The 15,263-nt window shown below is 43.7% G+C and overlaps 1 protein-coding gene across 1 annotated transcript in view; it reads right to left on the reverse strand.

Annotated features, from left to right (window-relative positions):
• Positions 1-15,263, reverse strand: part of Fgd6 (FYVE, RhoGEF and PH domain containing 6) — a 114,997-nt gene that overhangs the window by 70,584 nt on the left and 29,150 nt on the right. Inside the window, 1 exon segment of the mRNA XM_040755020.1 lies at positions 4,967-5,114. Coding sequence (XP_040610954.1) covers positions 4,967-5,114 — 148 coding nt within the window.

Consider the following 15,263-nt stretch of genomic DNA (forward strand, 5'->3'; position numbering starts at 1 on the left):
GTGTGGCTGCTGGGATTAAAAGTGTGTGCCACCACTACCTGGCCTCTATGGCTAGCTCCACACTCTGAACTTCAGTCAAGCTTTATTTGTTATATCATAAACAAAATTTCACCACAAGACACTGCTCACAGCAGTGCTATCATTCCATCACAACAATCCTTGAAATAAGGGCAACATCAACCCTATGGTCTACTTCTTTTTGTTTTTCAGAGATGGAAACAGAGGATTAAAGGATTAAGTTGTTCAAAATCACAGAGCTTGAGATTTTGAAATAGTATTGTGTGAGAGCCATAATTTAAATTGAGCTTTACTCTCTCCCTACCCCTGCCTCATGCTGTTTCTGGCCTGTTCTTGTCCAGCTTCTATCTATACTGAAGTGGTAACCTCAGCTGTCTCCACACGGCACTGGACATCCAACTGCTGCACCGTGTAAAGGAAGGCGCCAAAGATTGTGTTCTCCTAACCACAAACCACTCCTTAAAAACCTTCACTAGGCTACAATTAGTCAGGTTAACAGCTGTCTAGAAGAGGAGCTAATATAGTCTACCTCTGCTGTTGTTCCAGATGAAAAGACACAATACAAGTTCCTCAGAGCAGCTATGCATTCTAAAGGAAGATATTTTTTTTTTTTTTTGGTTTTTTACGAGACAGGGTTTCTCTGTTTTGGAGGCTGTCGGTCTAGCCTGGCCTCGAACTCACAGAGATCTGCCTGCCTCTGCCTCCCGAGTGCTGGGATTAAAGGCGTGCGCCTATTATTGATGCTAGTGGTACAAGGTGCAAAAAAAAATATTACATGTGCACAATTAAGTGAAAAGAAGTCCCATTAAAGGGGGAAGGGAGCAGTGAGCTGTCTCAGTGTGTAAAGGTACTTATCGAGTAAACCTAAAGAGTGGATTCCAATCCCTGAAATCCACACAGGAGCGGAGAGAACTGGCTCACACCAACTGTGCTGAGCTCTACAAATGTGTGCTAGCACATGCACACGGTCACGCACATGGCACACACCCACACCCACGCGTTAAGAAAAGATGAAGATTTACCAAGCAGGCATATAGTAACCTGACCCAAAAGGGAAAGAGAGGCAGGCACAAAGACAGACGAAGGCACCTTAGGTGTTGAGGGATATTTGTACACTGTGTGAAGATGTGTCCCTGTGGTTGGTTTAATAAAAAGCTGAACAGCCAATAGGTAGGCAGGAGAGATTAGGTGGGACTTCCGGGCAGAGAGAGGAACTGAGGGACTGAATCTAGGCACACAGGAGACACCAACCAGACACAGAGAGAATCGGATATGCAGAATGGAGCAGAGGTAAAGAGCCACATGTAGATTGATAGAAACTGGTTGGTTTAGTTATAAGAGCTGGTTGTGAACAAGCCTAAGGTAAAGGTCAAGCTTTCACAATTAATAGTAAGTCTCTTCTCCATGTCATTATGTGGGGGTGGGGATGCCAAAAGAAAGTCGGACGGAGAAAGACCTACTACACTTAGCGTCTCCACTGACCACAAAATGCAGGGGTGAAGCAGGCAGTGACAGAACACAATGCTGGAAAGAATCATGGAACACAGCGGGGCCTTCCTTTACACGGTGCAGCAGTCGGATCGCAGTGCCATGTGGAGACAGCTGCGGTCACCACTTCAGTATAGAGGGAAGTGGACAAGGTTCAAGTGAAAAGAACAGCCCAGAAACAGCATGAGGCAGGGGAAGGAAGAGAGTAAAGCTCGGTTTTAATTATGGCTCTCACACAATACCATCTGAATGTTCCTTCTCAAGCTCTCCACAGGCTCTGGCTCTTTGCACTCATTTAAATTCTAGTCAAATATCACTTTCTCAGAGGCTTTCAGCCAAAGTAGTCACTGCAGCTTCCAGCACATCACTGTGATGTTCCCTTCGCAGCCTGGAAACACTCTCAGCTTCTTCCTGTTTATGGAGTTTGGTCCCTCTTCCTCCTCCATTGGGATGGGCACACCACAAAAGCAAGGGCCAAGGTCACTGCTAATGTCTAACAAACACTGACACTACCTGGGACCTGACGGGTAACCTTGACATACTGCAGGATCTGTATCAAGAAACAGCAACACAGAAAACGAGCTTGCAAACTAGATTGTGAAAGGTGTGAATACGGCAGAGAGGGGCATGCCATTCCAGTCACACAAACGCCTCAGACTGCTAAATGTATCTTACAGTCACTCAGCTCTCAGGAGCTTTACAGAACCCCCTGCCTAAATAAGTTTTAGTGACTATTTCCAACAACTTCCTCTGATACTTAATCCTGCGAGGCAGGGGGTGGGGTATGTGTGTGTGTGGAGTGCCTGATGGTTTTTTGAGACCGTGTGCGTGCATGCATGTGGATAATCTCTGGGGTATCTGCTTGAGACACTATCTTATTCTATAACCTACACCAATCTGATAGTTACTATTTAACCCCAGACAGCCTTGAACTCATGCCGATCCTCCTACCTCAGCCCCCCAACTGTTAAAATTACAAATGTGTGCTGCCATACCCAGTTCAGAAATTAAGTCTCATCAGCAAAAAACAAAATCATTGAGCTCGAACCCCAAACTGGATAATACTCTAACTTTTTTCATATATCAAATCATTTATAAGAAATATTTTGTCTTCATTTACAAAGTGGCATTCTTTAAACCAAAAAGATTAAGTAATTAGTTTCAAGTTACAAAAACCATAGTTGGTAACTATTTTTTTTATATTTACTTATGTGTTTATGTGTTTTTTACTTGCATGTATGTATATACACCATAAGATAAGACCAGAAGAGGGTATCAGATTCATTGGAACTGGAGTTATAGACAGTTGGGAACCATTATGAGGGTACTGGGCACCTGAGCTACTGAGCCAGCTTCCAGCCCTGGGACTCAATTTTAGATAGCCATGCTGTGACATTCATTAGAAGGTAGGAGCATATTTAAACAGAGCAACAACATGTTAAGCAGAGGCATAATAATTAGTAAAATATGCCGAGGACTCGGGGGACAGGGGTTTCCTCCTTGGTTTGTTATATTGTGAGGGTCCTTTAAAATTCCATTCTGTAACACTCCAATACAGCATGAGGAATTGCTGCTATGCTAATTTTCTCCCCTTTCATAATATATTTATTCAAAGAAATGTTATTTCAAATGAAACATACAGATGATTATAATAAACTAAAATAGTACAATTAATTTCCCTATCAAATATCCCAAACCTTTATGAAAGTATGGGCAATCGTCATGTCTCCCAAACACACACACACACCCCAATGAATACATAACATATATACATACTAGATTATTTTAAGAAAATGATTACTACATTAGTAACACTCATTGTCAACTTGCCAGGATCTGTAACAACACAAGAGACAAGCTTCGGGGCACAGCTATGAAGGCTATGAAGGAATATCCTTGTGCTGGCTGGCTTTATGTCAACTTGACACAAGCCAGAGTCATCTGAGAGGAAGGACCCTCAACTGAGAAAATGCCTCCATAAAAATGGGCAGTAAGCAAGCCTGTATGACATTTTCTTAATTAGTGATTGCCGAGGGAGGGCCTAAGCCATTGCGGGTGGTGCCATCCCTGGGCTGGTGGTCTTGGGTTCTATAGGAAAGGCTGAGCAAGCCAGTAAACAGTCCTCCTCCATAGTCTCCCCAGCAGCTCCTGCCTCCAAGTTTGAGTTCCTGACTTGACTTTCCTCATTGGACTGTGATTCTGGATATGTAAACCAAAAAAGTCTTTCCTTCCTAAGTTGCTTTTGGGCATAGTGTTTCATGGAAGCAGTAGTAACCCTAGCTAAGACGACCTCCATTAGGTGACTGACCCACCCTGACCGTAGGTAGGTGGCACCATGCCATGGGCTGGAGTCCTGGACTGAATACAAGGGGAAAGCAAGCTGGGAACCAGCATTAGGCACTCTGTGCCTCGTGCTCCTACTGCCATGACTTCTGGGACACAAGGGTCAAAATAACCCTTCTTCCCTTAAGTTTGTTTCTTATCAGTTATGTTGCTACAGCAATGTGAGAAATAACTAGTACAAACAGCAATCTTTGTCCTGACCTTAAAAAGACAGGATCAGGGCAGTGAGATGGCTCAGTGGTTAAAGACGCTTGCCATAAGCCTGAAAACCTGAGTTTGAACCTGCAAGCCACACAGTAGGAGAGGACTGACCCCTGCAAGTTGTATACTGACATCCACACGTGTACCACAGCCCAAAAGCATGCTCGCTCCAATTTTCTCCCCCACCCCACACACAATAAACTTATTTTTAAAATTCTAAAGGTGCGATCAAGTCCCAAATGCATATAATGCCCCTTCAAGAGAACTCCGCTGGCTGTGGTGGCTCATGCCTATAATCTCAGCACTAAAAAGGTTGAGGCAGAAAGACTGCTATAATTCAATGCCAGACTAGGTTACACTGTCTCAAAAACAAAAAACAATGAGCTAGAGAGTTGGCTCAGTGTTTAAGAACACTGGCTGTTCTTCCAAAAAACCCAGGTTAAAGTCACAGCACCCACACAGCAGCTCACAACTGTCTGTAACTCAAGCTCCAAGATATCTAAGACGAACATACAGACAAAACAGCCATGCACATAAAACAAAACCAAACAAGACCCACAACAAAGAAATGTAAGAATTAGTGGCGGGACAGGAACAATCCCTAAGAGAGATTCATGATCCAGACACAACTACGTAATTTTAAATACACATACATACATGCACAAATAAAAAGACAGTGGACATTAGTAAAATAATTTCCTAAAAACGAAATAATCCTTAGGTGATACACTGTTGGATATATACCATTACAGGTACTATATTACAGCAGGAATAAGACTTACACTTGAAAAGCATTTCCAGGCTAACTCATAGGTTTGTTACTCTTGTTTTCCTATCGGTATGATAAATAGCATTCCCATGCACAGTGGCAGGCCAAGAAAAACAAAAGCAGAAATAATTAATTGCCAAAATATACCTGTTTATCTTCCAGCGGGTCTGGCTCTCCTTTACTGGACTCAGAGCTGACATCATCTTCATCAGAACTATTGACGACTTCCTCATCAGAGGGCAGGTCACTAAGACCAAGATGGAGATCATCTTGCCCCTCCTGTGAGATTCCAGACCTGCATCAACAGAGATACCCATTAGTACCTTCAACAAAAGAAGGGCTAGCAAACCAAACTAGAATCAATTACCTGATCTTAGACATGTGAGACCGCACCTAAGGGATTCCAAGGCATGGAAAAGCCAGGCAAGCCAAACCCTGCCTTTCCTTTCCCCAACTCAGCTGTTAGAAACTCAAATTTGTTCTGTGTTTAAAGTTCAACTTTAGTCCAACTTCAAATGATAATAGGAAGGTGACTGGGAAGCAATTTCCTCCCAGCTGTCCCCATTCTGTTTTCCCATGTCCTTTCTCTAGAAGGCTGAGTCTGTACTGACTCTTAGTATAAACCAGGAGGACTTATAGGGACATATAGTATACTGGATATTGTTGAGAACTTCTGCCTTGATATTTAAAAACAACAACAAAATGCCAAATCTGTAAGCTTGGGAGCTACTGACAGTATGTGTCCAATCATTCAACAGTACAGGAGTAATGATGAGTACATGCCCACCACACAAGTTACAACAGTACACCCTAATGCACAACAGGATGCCCTAGTCACACAGTATACCCTACTGTACAACTGTACTCCCTAGTTACAACAGTACACCCTAGTGTACAACAGTGCAGCCCGTGCCCACCACCCTCGTCACTGATGTGTACCTGCAGTTCAAGATGTAGACAGGACAGTGGACCTAGAGAGTGTCAAGCCCCACCCAACATCATACAGAAACAGAAACGCTAAGGATGCAGAGCCCAGCGATCTAAAAAGGGCATTTAAACAAGCCTCCCTCCAGGTAGCTATGACTCAGCTTCAAGTTAGAAAAGCACTTCCAGACCATTTATCAGCTCTTCTTTGTCAGCCTGGCCTCGCCAAGGCTTTGCAGTGCGTACAGAGACAGATCTCATGCAGCAAACAGCCACTGTTTCGGTCCATTCTGCAAGGGGAATTCCACAGTACAGTTCCCCGGGCAGATGATGGGAACCATTCCAGCATAGGATGTACACACTCAGAAACAAAAGCTTTTAAAAACTGCCTATCTGAGCCAGGCTGGGTATAAACCCAACATCTGAGGCTCCAAATAAGAGGATGACCATGAGTTGAGGCATAGTGTGAAACTGTCTCAGCAACCAACAAACTGCTTTTCTGATGCTCGTCAGCAATAAGTCTACCAGAGCATCCACTAAGAGATCCAAAGAAAATCATCAGGAAAAACACTCCAGCAGAAGAGAAATTTGCATTCCATTCCTGCTGTGGCTCTTTTGCAGCTCACAGGCAGGTCATTCAACAGCTAGAGTTCCAAATTATAAGAATTTCTAATGTGAATCTTAAGAGTGAAGGGTGCGTTTTTTCTGCCAGGTCCTGATTACACTGCAGAACAACGGACTCAGAAACCATTCCTGCAGTTCAAAGCTACACAAACTAGTTGGATCTAGGCAAAATGCCAAAAGGAACGCCTCCTACCACCAACCACTTGGCTTCCTGTTACTCAGTGGCCAGGGCCTCTTATCACTCAACTGGGTGGGTGCACACCTTTATCATAGGTGGCCTGGACAAGCAGGAGACTCACATCCTGGGGTGGGAGAGAGGTAGGGATTTTCCAGGCAGATCACTGACAAAATTAGCTGTTCCCAGGAGCAGGGCCAAGAGTCAGTTCAGTTGGGTTATTAGTTTTTGATTAGCATTGGCAAAAATTATTAAAAGTAAACAAGATGTAGAGCAGAGTGCCTGTCCACACAGACAGAAGAGAGCGTGCCTTCACCTCTGGGGTGGGGATTGGCTGTGCAGGTAACCAAAGGCAGTCTCAGTGTACACCAGGCCACCAGGCTGAGTCCCACGGCAGCCCCGCCTGCCTCCACCTCCGTTCCTTACTCTTTTGACCCTCTAGACTTGCCATCTCGGCACGTTACATTTTTCAACAGCTATCGGCATTGTCTGGAAGCTTCCTTAAAAAGTGCAAAACCCTCAGTCCCTCTCCGAACTGCAGGATTCCGACCCAGGTAGAGCAAGAAGCTCTATTCTAGAAGGCCATGTGTGGGGTTTTCTGGACACGCAATTTCAGGTGGATAGTAGTGAGGACACTGGGCTTTGGTTCTCGTTAGCCTCGAAAGGTGCTTCTCCAGCAACCATTTAAAAGGCTTTTCATAAGAAGATGGCTAGTTATTGCCAGTGCTTTTTAGGAGAGACATGATGGCACACACCTGTAATCCTAGCAATCAGGAGGCTAAGTCAAGAAGATTGTGAGTTTGAGGCCAATCTGGACTCTAGTATGGAAATGGAAAACAAGAACTAAGCAAGCCCCCAAATGCAGTGCAAGGGTCATGATTTAGGGGCAGGGAAAGAAGCTTTACCTGCTTGATGGGGTAATTCCTGTGTATATGTCAATAAAGCACTGTTGGCCAATAGGGAAGCAAGATAGGTGGGACTAGGAGTCCAGGAGGACTCTGGGTAGGAGAAACACAGGGAATCAAGATGTAACCGCCATAGGGATAAGAAGCCCGGAAACTTTTCCGGTAAGAGAAAATACTTAGATTAACAATTATGGGATAAATACTTAAGTCAGAGCTAGCCAGTAAGAAACAAGCAAGGCCAACAGCTTCATAATTAATATAGCCTCCTGTGTGTTTATTTGGGACTGATGCGGCTCTGGAACCAGGCTGGCGGGAAGGCTTCACTTTACACCTGCTCACAAGGTTGAGCATATAGCTGGACAGCACAGTGTCTTTCTAGCATCTACAAGATCCTCGGTCAACCCCAATACCACACAGAAAGTGAAAACAGAACATCCTGAGTCCAAATGTTCTGACGTAAAACAGTGGGATACTGTGACTTCCAAAGATTGCTTGCTGACTAAAAACCTTCCCAGATTCTTTTTATCTCCTCATCATGAATTGGTTTATCTGTCTCTCCTGGTCCCTAAACTACATCATGCCAATAGCAACACAATCACTAGCTTTCCTCATTAACAAGTAAGCACCGCCCAGCTTTGTGTTCAGCTGAATCCCAGCATGCTGCGCCTGATACTACGTTTCACTTTTTTTTTTCTTTTTTTGGTTTTTCAAAACAGGGTTTCTTTCCCTGTGTAGCTTTGGAGCCTATCCTGGAACTCTCTTTGTAGACCAGGCTTGGTCTCAAACTCACAGAGATCAACCTGCCTCTGCATCCCAAGTACTGGGATTAAAGGCGAGTGCCTCCACCGCCCAGCTTGTTTTTTGTTTGTTTGTTTTTTTGAGACAGGGTTTCTCTGTAGCTCTGGCTGTCTTGGAACTTGTTCTGTAGACCAGGCTATTTCTCACCATTTCCAAAGGTGAAAGGATGAAGCTGGGGACATGGGGACTGAGAGAAAGGGATGGGTGTAGGAGGGGGAAACGACAGCTCAACCTCATGGAAGACCTGAAGGAGTCAAGGAAGAAGTACCAGCAGATGTTAGATCAGCCAGAATAGGCTAGGAATAAGGAACCTGAGTGTAGGAGCAACAAGGGGCTTAGCGGTCCATGGGGAATACAGCATGCAGGAACTACACTCACTTCTTATGTTTAAAACAGTTATTAAACTCTTTACCCACGACATTAATCACAGCTTCTAAACAACCTAGACAATTTCAGGCTTCTGATAAGGAGCAGGGCCCCTTACTGGTGCCAATCCTGCAGTATGGAACTCTTCTCTCCTTTGTATTCCCTTGGAAAACAACGGCTAACACTGCTTTGCAGGCTAACGGGTGAGGGCAGTGTTTTCTCCGCATCTTCCTGTCCAGGTCATGAAAACAGTGGAAGTAAGGGCTCAGTGCGCTTCAACAACAGAACACACACTCAGTTCCACCTCCCTGAGCCACACTCTCCAAGTCAGATTTGCTTCTGAAGGAGACAGAGTTCTACAAAGTCAAGAGAAAACAAAGCCAGAAATCAATTCCTATTGATGGGCATCATCCTTCAATCCAAGTACGACCGTCTCTTAAATGCCATCACAGGCTTTTAGGTTCAATTTTTCCCATGCTAAATTCTATGTGGGCAGAACATCATGGGGGTGGGGGGGGACACATCAAATTGTACATAAAAACTTCACAGCACTGATGGGGGGGGTGTCCTTCTGTATGCTGTGAATATATGCTTCTCTTATTGGTTGAGGAATAAATCTGTTTCAGCCAATGGACAGGCAGGATGTAGCCAGCAGGAAGTATAGGTGGGGCTATCCGACTAGGAGAATTCTGGGAAAAGAAATGCAGAGAGTGAGTCGCCAGAGAGATGCCATGTAGCTGCCAAGAAAGCAAGAAGCTCAGGCATCACCAGTAAGCCAAGACCATGTGGAGATACACAGATTAATAGAAATGGGTTAATAATTAAGAGAGAGCTAGCCAATAAGAAACCTGAGCCATTGGCCAAACAGTTTATAATTAATATAAACGTCTGTGTTTTTATTTGAGACTGAAGGGCAGCAGGACCGGGCTGGACAGAAACTTCTGTCAACACAGCACATACCTCCTTTAGAAACTATTTCACTGCTTCCTCCAGATCTCAGGAACGTAATACCTGCAGGAATGCCATAATACCAGGGAAACGCCGCTACACACCAGCACTGAACAAACACCTCAGCAAGGGAAGGGCAAAAGCACAGTTGACAGCCAGAGAAGCCACCCAGCTTCTCCCAAATCTGAGAACAGCAGCTCAGGGTAATGCCTGAACCTTTGGAAGTTTCTATCTCCTTACCGAGTAACCCTGAACTCCAGCCTTTTCTTCTTCTACCGCAACCCTGGCTCAAGCTGAGAACCTGTGTGCATGCTCAGGATGCTGTTACAATTTTTGTCAACCACTCCGGGCTATGTGTTTCCTTCAGCTGCTTTCATATTTGTCACAGAATGAGCAGAAAAGATTAAGGGACATGAAGGATGAACATTACATGGGAAACTTAATTTTTAAAGACTTGTCAGTTATTATGTAAAGCTGACAGCTCCATAATTTCACTAGAACACTTCCTTTATACTTCAATTCCCATATAAAACCATGTATTACAGTTTCAAAGGAAGACCATGAATCAATCAAGTGAACAGCAACAAAAATTTGAAAATCTTTTCTCACACATTTTTATTTGATTTGTTTATTTTGTTTGTTTTTCTTCATGGTGCAGAAGATGAGCCCAGAGCCTCCTGCATGCTAAGCGCTACTGCTGAGCTACAAACACTAGCCCTGAACTGTTCTTATTAAGTCCTCTTTGAAGTCCTGTAGTACGACTGGAATTTCCCCTCATTGTACCTGCTCCTCATTGTACCTGGCACGGCACACAAAGCAGGCATACTGGTCATTTCACATGCCACTCATATTTTTAGGTTTTCCACACATAGGATAGTATGTGCAGTCTGGGTGGCAACCTAAAAGCCAGGAGGTAGCAGAGGTAGAGGAACAGTTATCTCTGAACGAGTTCCAGAGTCAACAATGGACTCTGCAGGGAGGTAAATGGAGTCATCTGCTGCCCCCCTACAAACGATTTTTTTTCCTCTTTTCCCCTTCCCTCCCCCACTCTCCTTTTCTCCTGCCCCCACTCTTTGCCTCTGGAGACAGAACCCATGGTCCAAGGCTGGCCTTAACTTCTGATTGTCCTGTCTCAACCTCCAAAGCGGTGGGATATAGGGATATATAAACACATCCAGCAGCAACGCCATTTTAATTTTAGAAAGTAACCATTTTATCAGCTGGATATGGTGGCAAATGGCTCTAACTCCAGCAGCCAGGAAGCTGAAGCAGAGGAACTGTGAGTTCCAGGACAACCCAAAAGATCTAGGTTGTATTAGGAAAACAAATAAATAGATGAAACTAAAATGTTTCACTATCATGTCAGTTTAAAAAAATCTGTAGCACAGATAAACAGTGCATTAGCACTTTTAAATTAAAAACTGACTAATACAGAACAAAAATCCTTTAAAAACTTAAAAGAATAGTAGGAGTTACCCAAAATAAAGGAAAAAGGAAAAGAAAAAACGAAACTTACAGGATATACATGGTTAGTATTTTGGTTTGTAAATTTGAGAAGTGCCAGCAATCAAGCCTTGAAAACCATCAAGCTGGTCCAGCGAGGTGGCTCAGCAAGTGACGGTAAGAGTGCCACCAAGCCTAGGGGCTGCGTTCCATCCGTGAAATGCACATGGTGGAAGGAGAGAATGGTCTTCCTCAAGCTGTCCTCTGTCCTCCATGCACATCAAGGGGAACAAGTCTCCATGCCAAAATGAGCGGTTATTTGGCAGCAGGCGGTCAGGATAGAACTTCTGCCCACAGTTAAGAACCACTGCTCTAAGTATAAGAGAAACTACATGGACATCGACAGCCCCTTTATGAAATCGGCTTAAAAATCGTTAAGGTTTAACTAAAAAGAAGTTGTTTAAAAAGGAGTTTCAAGCAATGGCCATTAACAGAAGACTAAATAAATCGGGACCTCCCATACAATCAACTGTTAATCACCTTCTCAAAAAAATGAGGTAGATCGATACATGACGAGTGATACTGCTTGTTCTCTGGCAAGCACTGGTGGTTAAAATCAGGACACGGGGTGCTCTCAACTATGCAGAGGAAAACGAATATTCAAAAATGTCTCAAAACTGTACTTCTGAGAACAGAGGGTTGTACAGTACTTGTCTAACACAGGTGAGGGCCTAGATTTGATCCTCAGTACACACACAACACACGCACACTTTTTAAACATATATAAGAACATACACGCATGTACAAATATGCCAGCATATGTCCACAAGCTATCTATCCCTGCAGAGACTCAGAATTCACTCAGATGACTCAAGTTCTGAAGAAAGAGCATCTAGGTGCATCCTGGTTTTTAGCAGTGATTGGGCCTGAACCCAGGGCTGCGGGTATGATAGAAAACCATTCTGCCACGGAGCTATAGTCTCTACTCATTTCACTACATTTAAAAAGGGCTGTTCTCCACATTCATTATTACTTTATTAAAGACCACACCACACCAAGTTATAGTGGTACAGAGCTGTAAACCCACCTAGAAGACAGAGGCAGAAGGATGGTGAGGTCAAGGCCAGTCCAGGCTATATAACTCTAGCCTAGCATATAGAGTGAGGCCTTGTCTCAAAGCCAAAATAAACCAAGACTAACTATCCCCAAACAGCAAAAACCCTCAACACGCTACACGAGAGACAGGTCGAAGCATGACTGCACGTATGTGTGTGCTCTTCTTACATCCCATTTTTCTACCCAGCCCTAGCTTGGAAGTCTGCATATTTTCTGCATGGTAACCTTTAAAAAAAAAGTCTCTTTTAAGTCCCCTGGTGGCACAATCTGCAGTCGTCCCCCACACACTTAAGAGAGGAAGGCTGGAAGATTAGGAGTTCAAGGCCATCCTTGTAGGCAGAGATCCTTCCTCAAACAAAACAAAACAAACACACAAAAACAAGCTGGAAATCTTTTAACTCTTGGAAAACCAGGACGGCACAGACTATGTCTTTCCTTTAGCCCCGCAGGTGGCTTGTTTGGCTTTAGTTCCTAGGTAACATGCAAACCATACATGCTGGGCAAGCACTGTACCTCTGAGCTACCTCATCAGCTCTCCAACACACAGGCTAGCCAGTTGAAAGCTTAAAAACAAATCTAACCAGAGGTCAGTACACAGTAGACTCTTTGGCCCCAGGGGACTGTTGGGGTCAAAGAGTAGCCATAAAACTTGTGGACCACGGCAAAGTGAACAAACTGTAATGGTGTGGTATGTCTCCCATGATGCTCCATCTAACATATCAGGGAGCTCCTCGGCCTACAAGGAAAGATGAGTTCTCCTGGTTCCTAGTTCGTTCAGTAAGTATAAAAGGAACTCAGGGCTGAGCACAGTCCAATAATTATTCTTGCTTCCCACCCACAGCTTAGCTAGGAGGCAGCCAGGTCAAGTCTGTGCTGCTTCTAGCCTAGAAGTGAAAAGAATTCTTAAAAAAAAATCTACAACAAAACAAGTACTAGCTAAAACAGCAACCACATGTCAGCAATCTTCCTGTTTTCGAATTTGGAAGGCTTTGAGGAATAATAAAATAAACTTCTAGCAATGCAGACTGTAGCCTTTTTGTTACTACAAACAGAAAATCATTCTACTCATCTTAAAGCCACTATCAATAAAACAGAGCAGGTCTCTAGTCCAGCTCATGACCATACCAAAAACTGATGCTTCTTTCTTTCTTTCTAAAGATACATTTACTTAGTACATGGGTGCTTTTATCTGCATGTACACCTGCACACCAGAAGAGGGCACTGGAACTCATGGAAATACAACTACAGACAGTTGTAAGTAGCCACGTGGGTACTAGGAATTGAACTCAGGACTTCTGGAACGCAGCCTTTTTTTTAACCCACCCCCACCCCCTTTGTTTTGTTTTTTGAAGACAGGGCTTCTCTGTGTAATCCTAGCTGGCCTCGAACTCAGAGATCTGCCTGCCTCTGCCTCCCGAGTGCTGGGATTAAAAGTATGCATCGCCACCATACCTGAAAATCAGCCTTTTAAACGTTCTCTTAACTACTGAGCCATCTCTCCAGCTCTCTGATATTTCTTTTACTAGAAAAATGATAAAAGCTTTCACTTCTACCTCTTCATGACATAAACACATTTATTTAGTACCAAACCTAATAAAGGCAACTAGACACAATGAGGCCAACATGACCACATAAGGGCATTTCCTATTTGCAAATACATGCACATATATTTACACATATACATGAATTTTACAGATATATCAAATAGTTCTTAGAATATATAATGTAACTATGCACTTTATTTCAATAAAAACCATTTAAGGGCCTATTATGTATCTACTATTCATTATTTTAGAGACTAAATAAACATTTATTACAATTAGCTATAATACTCCAACTATCAATTACATTATTCCTTCTTTTTATTTTCCTACTGAGTGTGGCCTTCCTAAAAGGATTTAAGATAAGCACAGTAACTGGGACTGTTACCTAAAAAAGAAAATAAAGACCAGAGATGTAACTTAGTGGTAAGAGCTCTGACCTAGCACATGTGGGGCACTGGGATCTATCCCGAGCAGCAAATCCGCAAAACCAAAGGGGGGGTTGATTAGAAAAAACAAAGGACCAAGAGAGGGAGAAGAAAGGAGGGACGTACTTTGGGAAACATGTTACAGAAGACACTGTGGCTTATAGAGTAAAATAAAAATAAAGAAAGGCACTGTGCAGGGTGAGGAAGTATGAAAGGGCTGAATCTGGGAAGTGATTCCAGCAGGGCAAAGATAGGCAAAGGCATCCAGAGTGCAGGAGGATGGGGGCGGGAGGGGTGCAGATAAAATCCTTAAGGTGGGCTGGAAATGACATAGAGAGTGACCTTGGAGGAAGTCTGGGGTGGGCATTTCTGTAAGATGTTAGAGATGGCTTCAGCTAACAGTGGCTGCATAGCCACCAAGGCAGAATCTCACACACACACACTCTCTCTCTCTCTCTCTCTCTCTCTCTCTCTCTCTCTCTCTCTCTCTCTCTCTCTGTCTCTGTCTCTCCACCCCCATGAGTGCCTGGAATCCAGACCTCACTCTCCAGCAGCTTTGCTAAGATCTAATATTCAGGAAGGAGCCAGCAGGAGAGCCAAGTCAGCAGGTGAGACTGACCCAAAGTGAAAGCTCACCCTGCGGGTAGCTCCTGTCAGGAGGATGACTTGTCCTGTGTCAGTTATGTGTGCACACTGCTTCCTCCAGTAGCAAATCATCATAATCCTAACCAACCTCAGTGGCCACTGGGGAGGTAGTGAGACTTTTGGAAAGTGTGACTACAAACTACACTTTTCATTATGACTTGGTACAAACCACTGTAGTAGCATAAAGGCAGAAACTGTGGCCCAATTTCTGCCTTGATATCTGGGGCAAGTCAGGTGGGCCTAACTGGCTAACCCCAAATCCTCCTCTACTCATTGTGTTACTGGAGAAGGTCCTCAACCAAACTCAAACAATCATATTATCCCTCAGTCCATGGAGTTAATCCTACACCTCAGAGCACCTTCCACTAGCTACACTCCTGAATAATTGTTTACTTTTAGAATCTCTAAGAACCACCCCCTCAAAAAAAAGCTTGACAGTCAGTTCTAGCAAACTATGATAACATCTTCCAAAACTAGAGTTAGGGAAAATGTAAAGGAAGTAAAAATAAACATGTACTTAAGCAGGGAAAT

This window comes from Mesocricetus auratus, unplaced genomic scaffold (genome assembly GCF_017639785.1).
Source record: "Mesocricetus auratus isolate SY011 unplaced genomic scaffold, BCM_Maur_2.0 Super-Scaffold_100011, whole genome shotgun sequence".
In the NCBI taxonomy this organism is placed as follows: domain Eukaryota; kingdom Metazoa; phylum Chordata; class Mammalia; order Rodentia; family Cricetidae; genus Mesocricetus; species Mesocricetus auratus.